This window comes from Xiphophorus maculatus, chromosome 20 (assembly GCF_002775205.1).
Source record: "Xiphophorus maculatus strain JP 163 A chromosome 20, X_maculatus-5.0-male, whole genome shotgun sequence".
In the NCBI taxonomy this organism is placed as follows: Eukaryota; Metazoa; Chordata; class Actinopteri; order Cyprinodontiformes; family Poeciliidae; genus Xiphophorus; species Xiphophorus maculatus.
The window spans coordinates 20,094,155-20,114,241 of NC_036462.1; the positions used below are offsets into that span (position 1 = coordinate 20,094,155).

Sequence of the window (20,087 nt, forward strand, 5' to 3'; positions counted from 1 at the left end):
CAGAGGACTTGTCCTTGTCCCAGGCCCAGAGCTCGTATCTGATTGGCAGCAGGCCACTGTTTTCATAAACACAGATTGCAGAGGGTGAGCATAGATACATAAACAGCGGCAACACATGTCTGCTGTGTCAGATCCTCTATAAATCTCCATCACTCACTCTGCTCCTTCAAGATACCCGAGCGACGCAGCTTGAATGACGGTGCTGGGTTTTCTGAACTGAAGTCATCTTTGGGTAAACCTATCTGCTAATAAATAGACATTCAAAATCAAAAAACAATCACCATCGAGTTGCTATCGTTTTACCGCAGGTTTGTGTTTTAATAGCATCACATCGACTAAAGAAAGAGCAAATAAGAAGAAACAGTATTTGACCTCGACCTACTGGTGGCACTCAGGGAAATGTGACGTTATTCATGACTGGTTGCACACTGACTCCTCTGGAAGGAGCTTGAAATGTTGTATTTCTGGTTCTGTTATGACTGATTTGGTGATTAATGTTCAAAAAACATCTACCTCTGGAGTTCAGCTGTCCAGATGGGCATCCTGAAGACATTTAAAGAGGCCGCAAAACAACCACAAAGATCCAAGTCGACTAGTTAATGTGTCCTAGACATCTTCCTCAAGGTTACCCAGAGTGTAAGTTGCGTCACATGACTCCCACCAGCAGCAGCTTCACTGTGAGACCCCACAGTTTTAAATCCTCATTTATTTAGTCCAAAGAGCACTCAGAAGTAACAGAACCCTGGAAGGGGAAGAGCTGCAGGCCTTTCCTTCAAATACATAGCTGTTTGCTCTTAATGTTATTATTGGAAGGAGTCTTGTGCCTGCACAGCATCTCAAATGAACATCCTATCCTTTTACAATAGCGAAACTTCATGCTCTGCTGAGGACATCAGTGCTGGATATTTTTAGGATTAAAGAAAAATGACTTGGTTCTCCACTTTTTCTGAATATGTACTTAAATATAGGAATAACTACATGAAATAGTTTAGATTTTGTAAGCAAAACTTTGTGGAAGTAGGGAAAATATTCTGGGATGATTTTATTCATGCCCAAGTCATTCCCCAATAAAGCAGTTTCTTTTATTTCGTTTCATTTTGCTTGATTTTATTGTGTTGATTGCATCTCTGTGACTTTCTAGAATTTTAATGATTTGTCGTGCGACTTGTAAAATAAAAAGAATTATCTTGAGAAACAAGAAGCATGTTCAGGAGAAAATAGGCAAAGGTTTTCATTTTCACGCACTCCAAAAATCTGGCCTTTATGGAAAAGAAAAAAGAAGGAAACCTTAAGTTAAGAGCCACAAGACGTCCTAGTTAAAGTTTACAACAAGCAGGGGACACACAAAACATGGAAGATAAGGTTCCCTGTCAACATGAGGTCAAAATGTTGCTTTTTTTTTGGTCTACATGCAAAATACTACATATCATCCTGAACACAGCATCACCACCATGAAACATGGTGTACTCTTTTCTTCAGCCAGGACAAATAAGCCCATCAAACTGGATGGCAGCAACCCTGGAAGGAAACCCCACAGCAGTGATTCTCATACTTAATTTGATTATAGATGAGGTCAAAGACCCACAACCAGCATTAATTATAAGAAACAAGCAACAATAACTGACACTTTATGCTTTTAATTGTTGTTTGTGACTCTGAGCAACAGAGGTTTTGGACAGTAAAGCACAATGAGTTTCATAATTTTAAGTACAAAACAAACTTGATCGACTGAATTACCTTTTAGAAAGGGCCCTTCTTTATTCACAAGAGTGCAACTTGTTGCAACTAAAAGTGCAACAAGACATTAAAGCTTCACAAAGACTGAGGTAAAAGTTACAGACCAAAATTACGCAAGATTATAATACATGTGAAAAAGACAGTTATCTCTAACAAGCTGCCTAAAAATTGTCTGATAAAAATGCTTTATTTTTTCACAAACTTAGTTTCCATCTTTTCAGATTTTAATGTTTTCAATTAAACTCTTTATGCAGAGTTCAGGAAAAACAACCTTTTCTTTTCTTTTTTACAAATAACTTTTTTAATAATCAGCCTGTCTGTTACCTCTCACTGTATGTGTGAGCATGACTGACAGACAAAGTTGTATTGATGGCAACTTATAAAAAAAACTATGTGATCTTCTTCAAGGTGCTCATGCAGGTGACCTTTGACCTGAAGTGCTGGACTCTGCTGAGCCCAACTGAGTAATGATCGACTGTTATTCTTTAGCCATCAGCGAAGCCTCCCCACATGCTCCCATCAGTAAGTAAAGAGGAAGGAGGATGGTAATGCCACTGAAAACAGACCGTTGTTTGTGTTGTGTGTGTGCGCCATGGTATGGAAACAGTACATCAATACATTTCTGTATTGAGGTGCCAGCACTAATTTGCATGTTTTTTTTCTCTCTCTCTGTGTAAATGAGACAGGAAAAGATATGCAAACAACCAGGCGATGATGGGAGAACAATGGACGTCTTAAAAGCTATTTTTCCATTATGGTGTAGAAAAGCTTGCATGTTAAATCTGCTTTGTCAGCAGATTGGCTAATGGGCCTCTTTGATATGCTGAGAAAATAATAGGAAATATGCGTTTATGGGTGAACGTTTGCAAAAAAAAACTTATCAGTGCAGTAGAAAAATGTGCAGCAAAAATTTGAGAAGGTGCTTTGAAAGCTGAATCAAAAATCTCTAGAAACAGGTCAATTCAACTTAGAAACTGCTTCGTGTTTTTGGATTCCTTGTGCTAAAAAAAACATAAATAAATAAATCCTCGGTTATAATGGCTCATTTCCATGGGAAACTACTCTTAAGCCTTAGGCCCTGACATCAGGGTAGACCGTTTCTCAAACCCCCATCCTCCATTAAATTTCACCATCCACATAGTCTGACCAAAAGAATGCCAGGTTAGCTGTTTAAAAATGAGACCCTTTCATCTGAAGAACCAAACTACGATACATTTCAAGCTACCATGACTTCATGTTACAATTCCTCGATAAATAAAGGTTAGTCAGTAACATAAAGTCTAAATACTCTTACTTAATGGTTTGTTTGCTGTGTTTTACGTGAATGTTTGATTAATAATAAGACAAAATATCTTTTTTTTTCTTAAGTAATTATGAAAATAAGTTCTTTCTGCCCAAGAAAATAAGTTCTTGGGTAAATGTCAAAGCCCATTTATCTACAGTACCTTCCATTAATGTTCTTAGGATTTTAAATTGGGATTCTGTTTTGTCAGCAGATTGGCTAATGGGCCTCTTTGATATGCTGAGAAAATAATAGGAAATATGCGTTTATGGGTGAACGTTTGCAAAAAAAAACGTATCAGTGCAGTAGAAAAATGTGCAGCAAAAATTTGAGAAGGTGCTTTGAAAGCTGAATCAAAAATCTCTAGAAACAGGTCAATTCAACTTAGAAACTGCTTCGTGTTTTTGGATTCCTTGTGCTAAAAAAAACATGAATCAAATATTTGAATTCCCTCAGCAGCATTCATTAAGCTCTGCAGATGCATGTAATGAGCCAGTCATTTGATTCAGGTGTGTTGAAGAGAAGACTTACCTGTATGTTTCAGGACTGGACCTGGGCACCCCTAAAATAGGGAATCCTACCTGATACAAAATAAGACAGTTTGATTTAAAGTCAAACACTGTGAGAGAAAAAAGTTCTCTCTCATCGTAAGCAGCGCATGTAAATATCTGGTTTCAGAAGGTCTAAAATTATGAGAAATTAGGAAGGATGATGACCACACTTCACTAAAAATCCCAAAAATGAATTCACAGGCTCCAATGTGAACTAAATTATGAATCTAAATTTGTGTTATTTAAAGAATTAGAATCACTTCAACACTAATTTTATTAAATCTACACTACTCAGCAGAACCATTTTGTGGGGGATTTTATGAAACATTCACTTTTGTTTGAATCTAAAAAAAAATAAAAAATGTACGAGCCCAATAAAACGATTCTGTATTATTCAGATGTATTTATCAGTAATAAAGACCTTAATTTGCAGCAATGGGTGTTGCATGGAGCCTCAGTCATGAGTGTGATTTATGACGACACACGGAAAGAACAAAACACCTTGACAGACATGTGCAGCTGATGGGAGGCTTGGAGATAAGCTGCACCGGAAATGGAAAAAGCCGCCTGAATGGGCTGCAGGGGTATTAATTAAACAATGTCCATTTTAATCATAGCTAATTATATTTGCCTGAAAGTGTTGAGAGCATTCAGGGGGGCTTTGGGTGATTCTATCTGCGTCTTTGCTCATTAGTGCGATCCAGCTTGTCAGATGGGCAAAGCTTGGTTTATGTCATCAAAAATCTGCTGTAAATGTTGGATCTGTCAAAAAAAAAAAAACAAGAAAGAAAGATTTGAGCTCGATTGTATAGAAAAAGAAAGGTGCTGCTCAAATAAAACAACTTCAGAGGAAATAATTTTGTCAAAATACACATATCTAAGCTAAAAGAGTGCAATAGCAGTCTAACCGCATCCCCACTGGTTAATTTAGCAATTAATGTTGCCTCCATTTATCACTGAAATAGCTGCTAATTAGTCTTTTCCAGCTCCCCTGCCTCAAACTGTTCTTCCTCTGCAGTCTACCCTGTCAATAACCCAGCCACCTCTACTCTCTGTTTCTTTATAAATATCTGTTATCTGTGCTCATCAGAGACCGGTTTCCATTTATAAACATTCAGGAGCTCAGACGGTGACCCTTGACTCCTGGCTGACCTGGACGTCAGCAGCAGAAAGGACGGGGTTACTGAGGGGGGAAACATCTCGGCTGTGTCTTATCTCTGGAAAGAGGAGGACAGAGTCTAATAGGAAACTATAGAGGAGAATAGGGAGTGTAGGGTCATTCATAAAGGTTAACATGCGATGATTATCATGTAAAATGTGGATGCAGTCTCAGTCTCGCTTTCAGTCTCCAGTGACCACAGCAAGATAACAAAGGTGGCATATTTTGTTTGTGCAGTCAAACACAACAGGAGTAACATACAATCATGTGAAGAAGTTAGGACTCTGTTCAGCTTTCTCATAAAGGACCAATCTCAATTTCTTACTCTGAAAAGACCACTGGACTAAACTCCATTGAAAACCTCCTGGTTATTCCAACAAACAGTGATTTCTGAACTCTTTCTGAGTTAAAACATTAATGTTGTTATTCATAAATGAATATGAACTTTTTATTTATTTATTTGAGGTCTGAAAGCACTGCATCTTTTTTGTTATTTTGACCATTTCTAATTTTCTGAAAATAAATACATTTTTGCCTGACATGTTGTCAGTAGTTCATAGAATAAAAGAACAAAGTTCATTTTACTCAAACATTTACCAACAAAAAGTAAAGTCAGAGAAACTGATCATTTTAAGTGGTCTATAAAGTTTTTCCAGAGCTGTGTATACACACATACAGTAAGTCACTGATATTAGTCTGAATAAAAACATATTCATATCAATGTCTCCTAACAAACTTCAGAGGAACACCATACTTTTTTAAAATATTCAGCTAAAACTGGATATTTCAATACAAATCAAAAATACTTTATTGATTTTGAAGAGAAATTAAATAATTAACTAATAATAAAAATAAGAGCTTTTATATATATATTTATATATTTTTAATAAAGGTTGAGGTCCATGTCAGCCTGCTTTCATATTTCCAAAACCACTTTGAAGAAATTGGAGGTAGTCCTTCTTCAATGCACCAGTATGACTGGCAGTGAAACAGACCCTCAGCATGATGCTCCCTCTACCAAGCTTGAAAAATAGCACTATTTTCATAAGTTTGAAAGCCTCACCTTGATTCCTAACCATAATCTGACATTGACAATCCTAACTGTTTCACCAGAACATATTTGGCCGGTCATGAATAAATGTTTGTAGACTGCAAGCCGAGCCCACCTGACCAGTTTTAATCGTACTGAAGGTAATTAATACTGTGAACGGCAGAGGGAGAAAGGATGTTTGCTATTAAACCAGAATGGATTGAGAACGAAAGAAGAGCTGCAACAAGAAAGAGAATGTGAAAAGACAAGGAGTAAAGAGCTACTTATTCTTCTTTCCTCCTGCGCCTGGTTTGCTAGAAGAGGAATGAGTGGAGATAAGCCTAAAAGGACTGTCACTCAGAGGAACAATTCTTCCAATGTCCTCCTCTTCCTCCTGGGACTCTTCCCTCCTCCTTTTCTCAGATTCCTGCTGCGATAGAGCTGCTGCTCACAGGGACGGTTTGCTAACATCATAGCAGAGCCGTCCAACCCGCAAATTCACAAGTGTGAACAAAAATACTCAGAAAATGAGTAAAATCTACCCACACACTGAAGCATTTAATACAGAGGGAAGCTGTTTGTTTGGATAGTTCTGCAAATACATCTCAGCAAACACGGAGAATTTTCAATATGAAGTCAAGTAACGTCAACTGACTGATGTGCTGCCAGAAGGTTGCTATTATAAAGGCAATAGGTGTTGAGAAAATGTTAAAACAAAGTTGGAAATGCTTCACTAGAGCTTCATTTCACTTCAGGATCCACATGGAAACCCAGACATTGTCCCTCTGCGTCTCATTCTGTAGAAACTCAGAGGGGTCCTATAGGCTAATATCAGAGTTAAGTACCAACCCGTTACATTTACTCAGTTACAATTACTTCCTTACTACAATAACTATTTGGAAAAAGAAATACTCTCAGCAGTATTTTTACTATGCTGTGCTTTGTACTTGAGTAATTTTACTGTGCAGTACTGCTACTCTTATTTGAATAAAACTTATGGATACTTTACTCACTGTGAGTAACTTCACAGAAAAAAAAAGCTTATTTGTAGCAGCTTTTGTTTAATGTTTTGTATTAAAATAAATTGATTTGGAAAAATGTTTCTTTTGCCTGCTTCTGTTATGTTATTTATATGAATTATTTTCACTTTGGTCATATTTTGGTATGTCGGATTATGTCATTTTTGTATATATATATATATATATTTATTTATTTTTTTCATCAACTACTCAGTACTGGAGTAGCTTTTTTACAAAATACTTTTTTACTCCTGAGTAATTTCTTGAACAGGTACTTTTTAAGTTTTACATGAATAAAATATGTTGGAGTAGAGCTACTTTTACTGGAGTTCAAGTTACTCTACCAACCTCTGGAGACAAATACAAAGTTTATCTGGATTTAATGTCAGATAGGAAAGTTTAAAAAAATGTTTTTACAAGGTGTATGTAAATTATTTGGATTCCAGGAATCATTGAAAAGTCAGAGGTCACACTGTTATCGTTTTTGAAATGATACTTTTATTTTAAACTTTTTTTACTTCCCTAACAAAAAAAAAACCTGACCAGTCATCTGACATTCAAATGCATAATGAGGAAATAAAAACAAGAAAGAAATTGAGACAAAGACAAGTCAGAGATAAAGCAGGAGCCAGTGAATAACGAAGCTGGAACATTGCATTATCGCTGCTGATGAGACGCACGGTCGCACAGGAAGTAAACAAAAGATCAACCTGAGCTCTGCATTTCTGCTAGTGATTATTTTAATCGATCAAGACAGAGGAATTGCAAAAATGTTTTTTTTTTTCATATATCTACAGATAAAATTTAGTAAACATCAGCAGATTTGGATCATTAAATGGAAGTCGTGTATTAGGAAAAAAAAAAAGAGCAGCTTTCCCCTCGTGGTGGAGCAAACAGGATTAGGTCGAGCTCCTTAGAGAGAGATAAAACAATCACTGTTTCACATGCGTTCAACATTCCTCAATCATCGCATTTCTGCAGACTATCTCCATCTTCCGAAAAAAAAAAAGGAAAAAAAAGGCTCCAAAACCTCTGAAGCTGCTTTCATGGCCTGTTTCTAAGAATCAGAGGAGCGTGTAGGGGTCAGGACTGAACCATCTTCTTATGGGGATCAAACACGTATCTCTTGAAATGCAGGTGAATGCCAACAGGCTGGGACTCTGTTTTGGGCTCCTCTTCGCTTGCCGGCCCGCCTTTGCTGCCGCTTTTCCCCTTCTTCTTGGAGGACAACAGCTGCTTGGTCTCCGGGCGAAGACCCTCTGAGAAATACACCAGCAGACAGGTCAAGAGGAGACGAGGATAATATGAATCTAAACAGATAAACAACTTTTATGTGTCACGTTTTACTTTCTCCTGTGCAAAAACCTTCCTCAACTTAACCTGATGCATCATGTGGATCTTTTCTTTGTTGCAGTACATAGCAGGTATTTCGTATGATCTAAAAAACTGCCTCCCTTACTGTCAAACTCATGCAAAAGCAACCTCTTACTCCTCCCTATATCTGCCCTCATGTTTGTTTTCCTGAATGTTTTAGGCCTGGAACCGACTGCGGCGTGTGCTTCCCCTTCTCCACACAGCAGGTAAGATGTTCTGGGTTCACTGCTTTTCATGCAGGCCGTCTGACCCCGTGTACATCGGCGCCAGCATTCTTCTTGTTATCATCATGCCAAGGTGAGGGCTGTTATGGTTGCAGCGCAGCCAGAATGCTCCGGCTGTTATCTAGGATCAGCCGAATACGTCGGCTTTGTGCTGGAAAACACGCACAAAGCAACAAATCATTTAAGGTAAACGGGCCGAGTTTATGGTAAGCTTTTCAAGTCAGCTGCACGTACTTACGTTTTCACACACAGTAAATGTGGTGAATCGGTAATTGATTTTTTCTTTGTTTATCATCTATATCCTCACACACCAGTCACCAGATTAAGAGCAGCGTGATTTATCTTGTGTATCAGACTGACAATCCTCCCAAATCCAGAAGCTGAGAAAGTCAAAATCTGGTTTATATTTGCATAAAAAGTCATAAAAATCAAAGCGCCACCTTAAGAAGTCACTCAAGTGAAATTCAGGTAAAATATGGTCCCCAATGAAAGGAACTTTAGACCCCTTTGATTGGGGTCAAAGATCAAAGGAGAGGTAGAAATCTTTAAAACAATGTTTAGTCCAATAATGTGACTGTAATCTCACACGACACTACTCATTGTTTTTTTTTTTACAAGGGGTGAGTATAAGTATTCATGTCACAATAATTAATCTATTAATTAATTAAAAGGGAGCTTGATGATTTCTTTTCTAATAATGAATATTTTTTAAAGTGCAATTTTATTTACAGAGACATCTTTATCAGTTTTATTTATGGTTTAGGTTGTGTGTATTGTTATTTCCACTTTATGCATTGTTTTCTTGGTTGTTGTGTTTTATATTTGACATTTAAAATATCTTCCAGTTCAGGTATTAAGTATTCTTTACGAAATTAAAGTTTACTCGTCTTTGAGATGGCAAACTTATTAACGTTATTAACCATTATCAATATACCACTTGAAAATAGTCTCAAAACAACAATATTATCGTTTATTGAAATAATTACTGGGGTAATTTATCATTCAGCTAAATTTGTTACTTAGCTGGTTTATTATCAAGTACAAAAAAAGAATTTGGATTCTTTTCCGTCAAAGGCACACACCTGGTCCAGTACTGGTGTACCGGTATTTAGCTGTGACTCCTTACTGGATGGGATAGAGAAGTTTCTACCATTAACTTTGAGTACTGCTTGTTTTCTCACCACAGAAAATATAGTAATGAGCTGCATTTCTTGATCCAAGAAGCGACTGCTTTTATTTGGTTATTCTTTTTTTTCCCCATAGAAGATTCACCCAGAAATGTTCCCAGTTTTGGAATGGATTTGGTAACGTTCACACTACCAACCTGCAAGGGCACGCAGACAAAAATGAGTCGGAACAGCTGAATTCAACATGAACACATGGAAAACAGTGGAAACATGACCCAGTCCACTTCTAGAGTAAGAAAATGAAACCATTACTTTGCAGGTTTGGAAGTAAGGTTGGTGTGAGGAGCTGAAGTCAGCAACAGGAAGCATTTCTGAGTCAGATTAAAGTAGACACGTTTAAAATCAGTTCCTTACTCGTCTGAAAAACTACACATTATAAATTCAACAGAAGGCGAAGGCGACTGGCAGGAAGCACAGCCCTGCACAGATACATCTTAACCCAAACTGACAGCCTCATGGAGACGCCGCTGAATGTCCACATTATGCTCCCGCCTGAGCATACTGTGCGCGTCGGTAAATCTGAGACGTTTGAGGATGCAGGAACAAGGCAGCGAGGAGGATGTCGGCCTGGTTCTGTTTCTGTTTCTAAAATGTTTTTGTTTTCTCTTCCCTCCCGGTGCGGAGTCGTTCGTGGGTTTTGAGCAACAGAAGGTAAAATAAACACTGATCAGACTTCCCCCGGAACACAGGCGATCCCCAGAGGAATGCTGGGAATGTGGCTCGGGATGTCGGGCTTGCCGCTCTTGCCACATCCTGTAGACCGTCTGCTGAGCCCCAAAACACTGAAAGTGGACTGGATGTGGGCGTCGGCAACAAGGGAGGCTCAGGTGACAACAAACTAAGCGTCACTCTTTAAAACACCAATCAATGACACCAAATTTACAAGCAGATGTCGTACAGGATCCTCACCTTGAATACGGATCTTGAACTTCCCGCTCTGTCCAAACCCACCCTCGATAACGCCACTCTCCCCTGTCGACAGAGTAACCTTTAACCCCACAAAGAGCTGGAGGTTGGTCTCCTTTTTGAACAGACTGCGGCCGATCACAGAGTAATCATCAGTCACCTGAGACAGGGAAACAAATGAGCTCATATCAGAAAAAACATCAACGAAAGTAAGGAGATTTTGTGGCTCTGGAGCTGCAAGTGGCTCTTTGGACCTTCCACAGTAGCTCTTAATAAATTAGCTAATAAAGTGTGGGACCAAAAATCTTTTATAAACAAATAACAAATGTAGATTACAGCTGTTTTTCACTACATTTGAAACTGAGTGCTTTGTTTTGTTTATATAATTCTCCAAAAATATAAACATCCCATAGAAGAAGATTTATAAATTCTCTTTTTGTGAATACTTCATGTTTTTCTTTGTTTTAAAACCTAAAAATAGAAAAATTGGTGGTTCTTTAAAACTGACCACAGATTTCCTGTAGAAGATATTATCTACATTTACAAATTATTTTCACAAAAGGTTATGCAACATCTTTGGTTCTAAAGTTTAGTTGGACTGAGGGCAAAAGTGGCTTTTTGGTTCGTAAAGGCGGCGGTTCTTATACCAACACAAAGCAATGCATCAATATGAAGTGAAATTGAGTTCATCAATTTTCTTTTACACATTTCCAATTGTATTTCCATCTGTACTTTGACTATGCCATTCTACTGCATGCATATGCTTGGACCTTATCTATTCCGCAGTAGCAGTGGCTAGGTGCCTCTTTCTTCACACTTCATTCCTGCTTCAAAAACATCAAAAACAAAACAACAAAAAAAAACAACATTCCCATAACTTAATGTCGGGATGATGTGTTCAAGGCAGTGTTCACTTTTTGTCACAAATATTGTTTTGTTTTTAGACCACAAGCTTTAACTTTGCTTTCCTCTGACCATGTCTGCTGTGTCTCCCAAATGGCTTCTAGAAAACTTCAAACAGAACCTCTCATGGTCTTCTTCTAGCCACATCCATAAACGTCACATTTGTTGAGTGCACACCAATAATAAGTGGCTCATCCGTTCGTACCTGAGCAGTGGATATTTACAGCTTCTTCAGAGTTAACATGAACCTCTTGGCTTTTTCTCTTTAACTGGACAATCATGATTTAGTTGGTTTCCAGCAAATGATGAATTGAGCAGAGTGCTATGAGATGTTCAAAGTGGGATATTGTTTTATGGCTTAACCCTACTTTAAACTTCTCCAGAACTTTATCCCTGACCCGTCTGCAGTGCTCCTTAGTCCTCACGAGGCCTTTTGTTAATTAAAGTTCACTAACAAACCTCTGAGGCCTTCGGCTGACAGCTGGATTCATGCCTAGATTAAATTACACACAGACGTCTGAAGGCAAATTGGACACACTGGATTTTATTTGGGGTATCCGAATATAGGGGGTTTAATACAAAAATATGCATTTCAGATTTCTTTATTTGTTAAAACCTTCATTTTCTAATTTTGCACTACTCTGTGTTGATTAGCTAAAATCTCAATAAAATGATGTTTTTGGTTGTTAAGTGACAAAATGTGGCAAAAGTCCAGAATTGCAGCTGCTTTTAGAAAGGACTGTTCAACATGTAACAAATGTTGAGTGAATTTTTCTTCAAATAAGTAAAAACATGTTCCTATAACATATATGCTTGAGGAAGAAGAGCCATCAGGCCACATTCTTCGAGGTTTGCCTGCTGGGCTATCTCTGACTTTCTCCAACACAGTTAAGCACATTTTATGGCATATTTGTATTTCTTCTTATCGCCCATCCCTAAGTGGATCTAACCCCGCCACTAATCTGATAAGTGTGGGACACCGCTCTGTCTCTGCACCACCAACGCTTCCTCGCTCTTCTGCTTGACCCTGATTCATTCCTGAACATTTGACCCTCAAGCATGACGGATCTGCTGATACAAAGAAAAACAGCGTACAGTTGTCGCACATGTCTGACGGACCATCTGATTCGTGACATCTCAACAATGACAGTAATGTGCTCTTTTTAAGAAAGGGAATTCTTTGGTCCTGACGCACAGCTGGGTCATTCTGCAAGACGGCGCGAGCGACGAACGCAACATCACGTGACCGCCGTCTGACCCCTCGCGCTGTTCTGCTCCTGAGCGTACGAGCGGAGCCGTCAACAGCCCGAGGTGCTCAAGCAGGAAACAGGTTCACACACTTGAACCTTGAACTCCTGGTGACCCCGCTCGAGGGCCTACAAGGAGAAGCTGAACTGTAACACACAGCGTGACGAAAGTCATCACCAGCGGCATGAGCTGTAGGAACACCGTTCAGGTTTAGGGACATAATCTAACAGCAAACATGCAGGAATGATAACAACGGCATGCAGACAGGGAGAGAAAGATGCTCAGACAAATGCGGAACGTGTGGATGTTCCTGCGCCACTCAGGTGTGACCAAACAGCGCCAGCCTCTGATAGCTAGACAGCACCAGGGCGACTGGCGTCAGCCGGCCACCCACGCATGCTTCTGTCGCAGCACATGCTAAGGCATGCGTACCACCCATGCCTCAAACGCGGCTCATCGCGGCCACATATGTATGATTGTTTGTGGGTACGTGTCTGTTTGTGAATATGCAATAGGGGCCAGTGTCTGGGAGGCACGCTGCAGCGGCACCAAGAAACATCTGAAGAACTAGAGCAAGAAGGAGTTCAAGGTGAGGACGAGGGATGGCGGCAACTAGCGCTGAAACGATTAATCGTGATTAATCAATTATCAAAATAGTCATCAGCTAATTTAGTAATTGACTAAATGTTAACTTGAGTAAAGAAACTCAAATAAAAAGGCCATTTGTTGAAAGAACAACATAATCACAGCAGTAATTAGGCCAAAACTAGACAAAAATGTCAAAAACATTTTGCACTTAAGATAAAAAAACAAAACACTTTTTGTCTGCAAATATGTTTTACCAAGAACTCCTCAAGTGGTACAGTTTATGTTCAACAGGATCAAATTCTGTAAAAAAATAAATAAATAAAATCTCCTATTTAGCATCTTATGCTATACAATTATTACTGAGTTAATTAAAAAAAATCAACAGATTAACTCAACACATCGTTTGCTACAAATGATCAAGTGTACACTGAAGGAACGCTGAATTATCTCATGTTAGGCAACAAAATGTTTTTTTTCCTTTTTATAAAATGAATTATTTGTTCATTTGCATCTTTCAATGTATTTTATAAAAAAAAAAAAGCTTAAGCGGTTAAATGAAAATACTTCAAAATATGGCAATTTTTTTAAACTGACTAATCATCAGAATATTGGTAGAATAGTCAATTGCTAAAATAATTGTTAGTTGTAGCCCTACAAGGGACCGTTGACTTCCAGGAGGTCCTGACCTGAGCACACAGTCTTCAGCATCAGAGAGTGGATAGCATGAAGTTCCTTTGAGCAAAGATCTCTGAAGAACTCACCTGGGAGTCTAAAACAGGCCCAGCGCAGGATAGTGAGGGGACCTGGAGTGCAATTACAATACTTTGGAAAAAAATTTAAAAAATCAACACTCTGTGAACCTTTCCACATTTTGTTTTGTCACAACAAAGTGAGTAAACATTGTGAAATCTTTTTCATAATTTTATATTGCAAATAAAAAACTGGAAAGTGTGGTGTGCATTTATATTCATCGTCATTGAGGTGATACTTTGAAGAAACAGCTTTCAATACGATTACAGTAGCAAGTATTTTGCCGTTGCACATCTGGATACTGACATGTTTGTCCATTTGTTATTGAAAATTAGCTGAAGCTCATCCAGACTGGATGGAGAGTCTCTGAACTATATTCCAGTCTTGTTAAATATTCTCAGTTAGTTTCAGGTGTAGGTCTTCCTAACACATCAAAATGCTTTAATTCAAGCCCGTCTATTTTGGCTCTGTATGTATATTCAGGGACGCCGTCCTGCTGAACTTCTACCTTCTCCATCATCACAAATATTTTCTATATTGTGTTTTTGCAAGTGCAGTTAACCAGCCAGATATATTTTCATTCAGAGCTCTCATGCAAGCTCTGAAATATAATCACCGACCAAACACTCAAAGCAAGGAGTCAGATGTTGCACACATGACAAACCTCTTAAACCAACGCATCAATAAAACACGCAGGTTTTTGGTTGCAATGTGACAATATGTTAAAGTGTTCTTGGGTTATTAATGCTTTTAGAAGGGACTGTTTTGAATTTGATCTTTTTTGTGTTTCATCTACAAAATCAATTTTGAAACAATTCCCTTGATGAACCAGTAGAAACACTGTCTCAACTTGCTAATTGGAACAATAAATATAGTTTGATATGATTTAAAATAAATAGCTAACTGCTGGAGAACCACTCACCCTCTCCACCTGTCCCTCCTTATGCTTGGTCTTGAAGATGCGTAGTTGAGGCAGAGAAGTCTCGGCGTAACTTTTGTCTTCAAACCCGTGCAGCAAGCGGCCTTGGAAGGCCAGCCGACACGCGTTGGCGTGGATATCCGTGTCTAGCTTGGAGCCGATCACCAGACAGAGTGCAGGACATGTGACGGGACGCTCAAACTCCAATAAAGCCCACTGTTCTGGGTCGGGCCCCAAAGCCGCTTCTTTTTGTCTGCTAACGTACTCGTCCTGGTAGGAATACTCCCTCTCAAAGGTGAAGGGTGTTTCCAGTGAGGACGGCTCTGACGGAGTCGGTTTGGTGTCAGCAGGGGGTAAGCCAAAGAAGGTCACCTTCGCCATGACCGTCTCGTGACCCACCGTGATGTGGAACTTGGCCCGGGTGGCGAGGGAACCCTTAAAGTATCCGATCTTCCTGGTGGAGATGATGGCTGCGTAGAGGGTGCGCAGGGAACCCGGAGTGCACACCAAGCCGCGCTCCAGCAGTTTAGGGTCGAATTGTGTCACGCACACACCCACACGGTCCCCCTGCATGGCCCCCGACACCGGCTTCCGAAACATCTGCACCGACTTTATTTTCTTGGTCACCTGATGTCAGAGAGCACACAGACACAATAAATGACACACCTAAAAACACATTTCCACAGAAAAATACACAATACCTAACATGAACCTGATCGCAGATTAAACAGCAGCAGATGAGGAAACGCTTTAAACTTCAGAAACAAATTTGTAAAAACGTTTTACTCTCCAATATCTCAATAAGATGTTTGGAAACTGGTAAATTAACAAACAAAAACTCAAGGGATGTTTTTTTCCCCTTAGAAGTGACACTGTTGTCAAAATATTCAGCTTCAAAAAATAAATATGTTCGATAAATCTAATGATTAAAAAGTCTGAGGATGAACAAAATCAAGATTAAAATGTAAATCTCCTTTTTGTTCAGTTGTGGTATTTAAGAATCCAAGAATGCGCCAATCAAATGACCTCCTTTGATGTAACGATTATTAAGCTTAATTTGAAAACTGGGTTTGACAAATAAAAACTAGGTTTTGTTGTGTTTCCTCAAAGGTGCACAAATAAAAATTTAGAAGATCTCTGTTTGGATGTTAACTCAATAAAATATAAGACCTTGGCAGATATTATTGTTTAAGTAAAGAAACAAAAACGTTCATCAGCCAGATTGACGGGAGCAGATGAAATGTCAATTAAGCCATCTGCTGCCACCAAGAGGTGAACATAATAACTGCAGGCAGCAGTTTTGCATGTGGTCTTGATTAAACACAGGATCTGCAGTCAGAAAAGCACCGATTCCCCTCATATTTCCCTCACATCAAACAGCCACATCCTCTCAACAGACAACTATGCTCCACTTCTGAGTCTCTACCATTTCCACACATTCATTTCCACTGGTAGGAAATGTCACCTGTGCGTAAATCTCAGAGACCTCGGTGTTAAAAGCAAACCTTTAGCACTGGGATTTCCACTGTGTCGTTAATGGCCAGTGATCCCTGCAGGATGGTCCCAGTCATGACCGTTCCCTGACCGCGGATGGAGAAGCAGTGATCCACAGCCATAAGAAGGTCACCTTTAGCATCCCTCTTGGGGAGGTACGTCTGTTGCTTCAAAAGCTGGGAGAGAAATGTTGAATGTTTAAGTAATGTCGGTGTTTTGATCATTTTTCTGTCCACCAACAAACAGGTCATAAGGTGGTCATTTGCACCAATGCACAGACATGTTAATGTCACATTTTGGAACTGCTTAAAAATGTGTTAGCCAGCTTCAGTGTGAATCAAAGAGGCCTTTGTAAATCAGGGTTTATTGTGACTTATAATTAGCGCATTTTTCAGCGGAATAAGACATGCAAATGTCACAATTAAGGTAAAAATAAATCTCTGGAATTATTAGTTTTTGGTCTCTTTTTATCACATCATAATACATGGTGCTTTACAAGGGGTGTCCAGCCTTCTTAAGGACACTATCAAATAAATTAGTCCTAACTCTCCCAAATGTGATCAACCAGGCTGAAACCTGGTGACTGCTTGACTATTTATATCATTGTACAACATATTAAACATTTTCCTATTAGTCTCTAAAATCTTTAGGAAAACAATCAGTAAGTTTTATATGAACAGCCAGCTGACAGTTTGTAGCAACAGGTGGAGGCAGCTGGGACTTACTACTCTTTGCCATAACTTTATAAGACCTAGATACTTCCTAACACTAGCTCATATAAACTCAGAGCAACTTTAAGGTGTCTAGTGCTGCTTAGTGAGGTCTCGATAACAAGTGAGCTGCAGCTTTTAGAGTTGATTTGATTCAGGTGTGTCAACATCTTTTAGGCCAGGATACCGGCTCTCAAGGACCAAAGAACTTCTGACATCAGATCCTATTAATTTTGTCCTCAAGGACAAGAGATGCAGGGTGGAAATCAAAAAGCTTTCGTTACATAGTTTGTCCTTCCAGGAGAAATTTATAGAGCTACATTTAAAAAAATATAAATATCAGGATTTGAAAACATTGGAAGACTTTGATCTCTTTTAAACACTTTGATTCTGACAGGGAACGTTACTTCTTTAACTTTGTCAAACAAACGATCCATCACAGGGTTTCCCCCAGTACATTGTAAGCCTGGCGGGCCACCAGGCTTTACTTGACCCCCCACCGGGCTAAGCATTGTTATTTTAATACAACACTAACAGTGACAGCAAAAAGGGGCTTTGAGCTAGCAGACAATTGTCTATTTAAAAAAAGATAATGGCATTTGATTCTACATACAAAACATACAGAAATGCTAGTTTTATTTAGTGAACTGCTATATTTTCTTTGTTGTTAGATGTTTTATTTCCAAAATTTCCTGTTGGTGGACTTCCCTAGTACCTGTACAACCAGCCTTAGCTAGTTTCTGGGGGGAAACCTGCATCTGCTTTAATAAAACAAAACAAACAAAAAAAAGCCCCAAAATAGTAGCTGCACCTTTGAATTAATGAGAACTCATACATAGCCTTTAGCAACAACAGCATCAATTAGCTTCCAAACTTTACCTCAATTAGCGCTGGCACTCCCTGTGGCTCCTCTGTTTCAGGGGCCTCTGGGCCTCCAGGCTTCGCTGCCACAGCAATCACCGGACATTCCTTGAATCTGTCCACCGGAAAACAGCAACCCTTAAATTATTTCATGATGTGGTGTTGAGGCACTCAGCCTATCCTAGTAAACTTCAAATTTACATTTACACAGATGTGTAATTTTATGAACCAATACTGACCTGGTGCTCTCCAGTGTTTTGTGTAGCCTTTTGGTCATTTTCTCAATGGCACTTTGTCTCTTGTTAGGCGGCAGCAGGTCGATCTTGTTCAGGACGACGACCATGCGGGGGCAGGTCAGTTCTCCTATCAGCAGACACTCTGCAGTCTGAGTCTGCACGCCTTTCACCACGTCCACCACCAGCATCATCAGGTCGATGATTTGCGCACCTGGAAAAAGAAGACATCGGAGGAACATGGAGCTGAAGCAGAACAACTTTCTTCCTTCCCTTTCCCGCAAAAGAGAAACTGAGAACATTACAAGCATGAAGTTGAATATCCATCCATCCATCCATCCATCCATTTTCTTTCACTTTATCCGGGGTCGGGTCGCGGGGGTTTTTGTAGCAGTAGTTGAATACTGCTACAAAAATGGAGCAAGACATTCAAAAAATACTAGGAAACAGGACGTGAAATGAAAGGAGGGGTAAATGAAGGCAAAGAAAGAGCTATAAGATTGAGACTAAAACTAAAGTTGTCTTGTTCTGACTTTGATTGATTTCCTCGTTCTTCTAGGCTCTGACAACCCCAAAACGGCACTCATATCTGCAGAGCGGGTCTCACAGTTGCTACTTACAGCAATCTGTCTTGAGAGGAGGTAGAGCTGTTGATCATACACAAACATGGTGAGAAAATTCATACAGTCCCTAATGTGAACTTCCTGATGCATTTCAGCTGCCACTTCCACTGTCGCCTCTCATTCAACAATTCCAGTCAGCGTGAGTCTTTCAATTTGGTTTATTTGCAGTGAGACAGCGCCCCCTGCTGGATGAATTAAGCTAAATTCAGCTGTGGTCACTAATACTGCAGAAATAGAATACAGTTTTTGGAAATGCTCTGATCTCAGTCGTCAAGTGCCATCACAGTTTGGCGCTTGTAAAACTCGCTCAAATCATACCAATTTTCTAATCCAGAGATTAAAACATAGAAATACAATACCTTTAATACGACAGCTTAAATGTATATGTGCTCAAACAAAAACACCAATAAGTTCCTATGGTCTAATATAAGTTTATTGCACCTCCAACGTTAGAGCTCACCTCCAATGATGGTCCGAATGAGAGAGGCGTGTCCCGGACAGTCCACCAGGGTGAACTGGAGGCTGTCATAGGGTTGCTGTCCCCCGCTGTCACGCAGGTGATCAGGACAATCCACGGTGAAGGAGGAGAAGCCCAGGTCCAGCGTGATGCCTCTCTCACGGGACTGCGGGTTCTTGTCGAAGGCGGCCGTGGAGGCTGTGCTGCTCAGCGCTCTGGCCAGCGAGGTCTTCCCACTGTCCACATGGCCGAGCACCCCGACATTAAAGTTCAGCGTTTTAGCCCGACTGTCTGGTGACTCTGTCATTTTCTCCACGGTCTGGAGATAGTATTATCTAACATGCGCGTTTTCCTTCACTCTGAATCGGACCCTGAACTCACCACGGCGCGTTACTTTCCGCACCAATCCTTCCGTCGGCAATGTTTGTCGTTAATATAATATGTTTAAAATAAAAACATACTAATGCAGCTGGCTACAAACAACTTTTCTACTGAAAGAAACGTCTTCCCAGATATCAGCGAACTTCACCCTCGGAAAACAAGCTAAACCGGAACCTCTTTTGCAAGTAAACAAAATAAATTAAAAGTATAAAATCAATAATTCTCAAATAGTGACACTTGAATTTTATCCAAATATGAATGTCAATTGAAATATTTCTATGATTGTACCCACGCACAGTGAAACATGTAATTAATTTGTAGCAAGTGTCTCGTTGTTTCACTACGACAAACCAAATGAAACACAGGAAAAGACTAGCTATTCTCAGCCAATTACATTTTTTGCATATTTTCACAGGATCCAATCATATTTCAGATGTTTCACAGTAGGCGG

The 20,087-nt window shown here is 39.5% G+C and overlaps 1 protein-coding gene across 1 annotated transcript; it reads right to left on the reverse strand.

Annotated features, from left to right (window-relative positions):
* Positions 1 to 7,259: 7,259 nt before the first annotated feature.
* On the reverse strand, positions 7,260 to 20,036 carry eefsec (eukaryotic elongation factor, selenocysteine-tRNA specific). Its single transcript, XM_005799828.2, has 7 exons — positions 19,259 to 20,036; positions 18,182 to 18,389; positions 17,961 to 18,057; positions 16,383 to 16,547; positions 14,881 to 15,504; positions 10,473 to 10,629; positions 7,260 to 8,037 (listed from the first exon to the last, which is right to left on the reverse strand). The coding sequence occupies exons 1-7, from the start codon at positions 19,560 to 19,562 to the stop codon at positions 7,862 to 7,864; spliced, it is 1,731 nt and encodes a 576-aa protein (XP_005799885.1). The 5' UTR covers positions 19,563 to 20,036; the 3' UTR covers positions 7,260 to 7,861.
* Between the last annotated feature and the right edge of the window lie 51 nt (positions 20,037 to 20,087).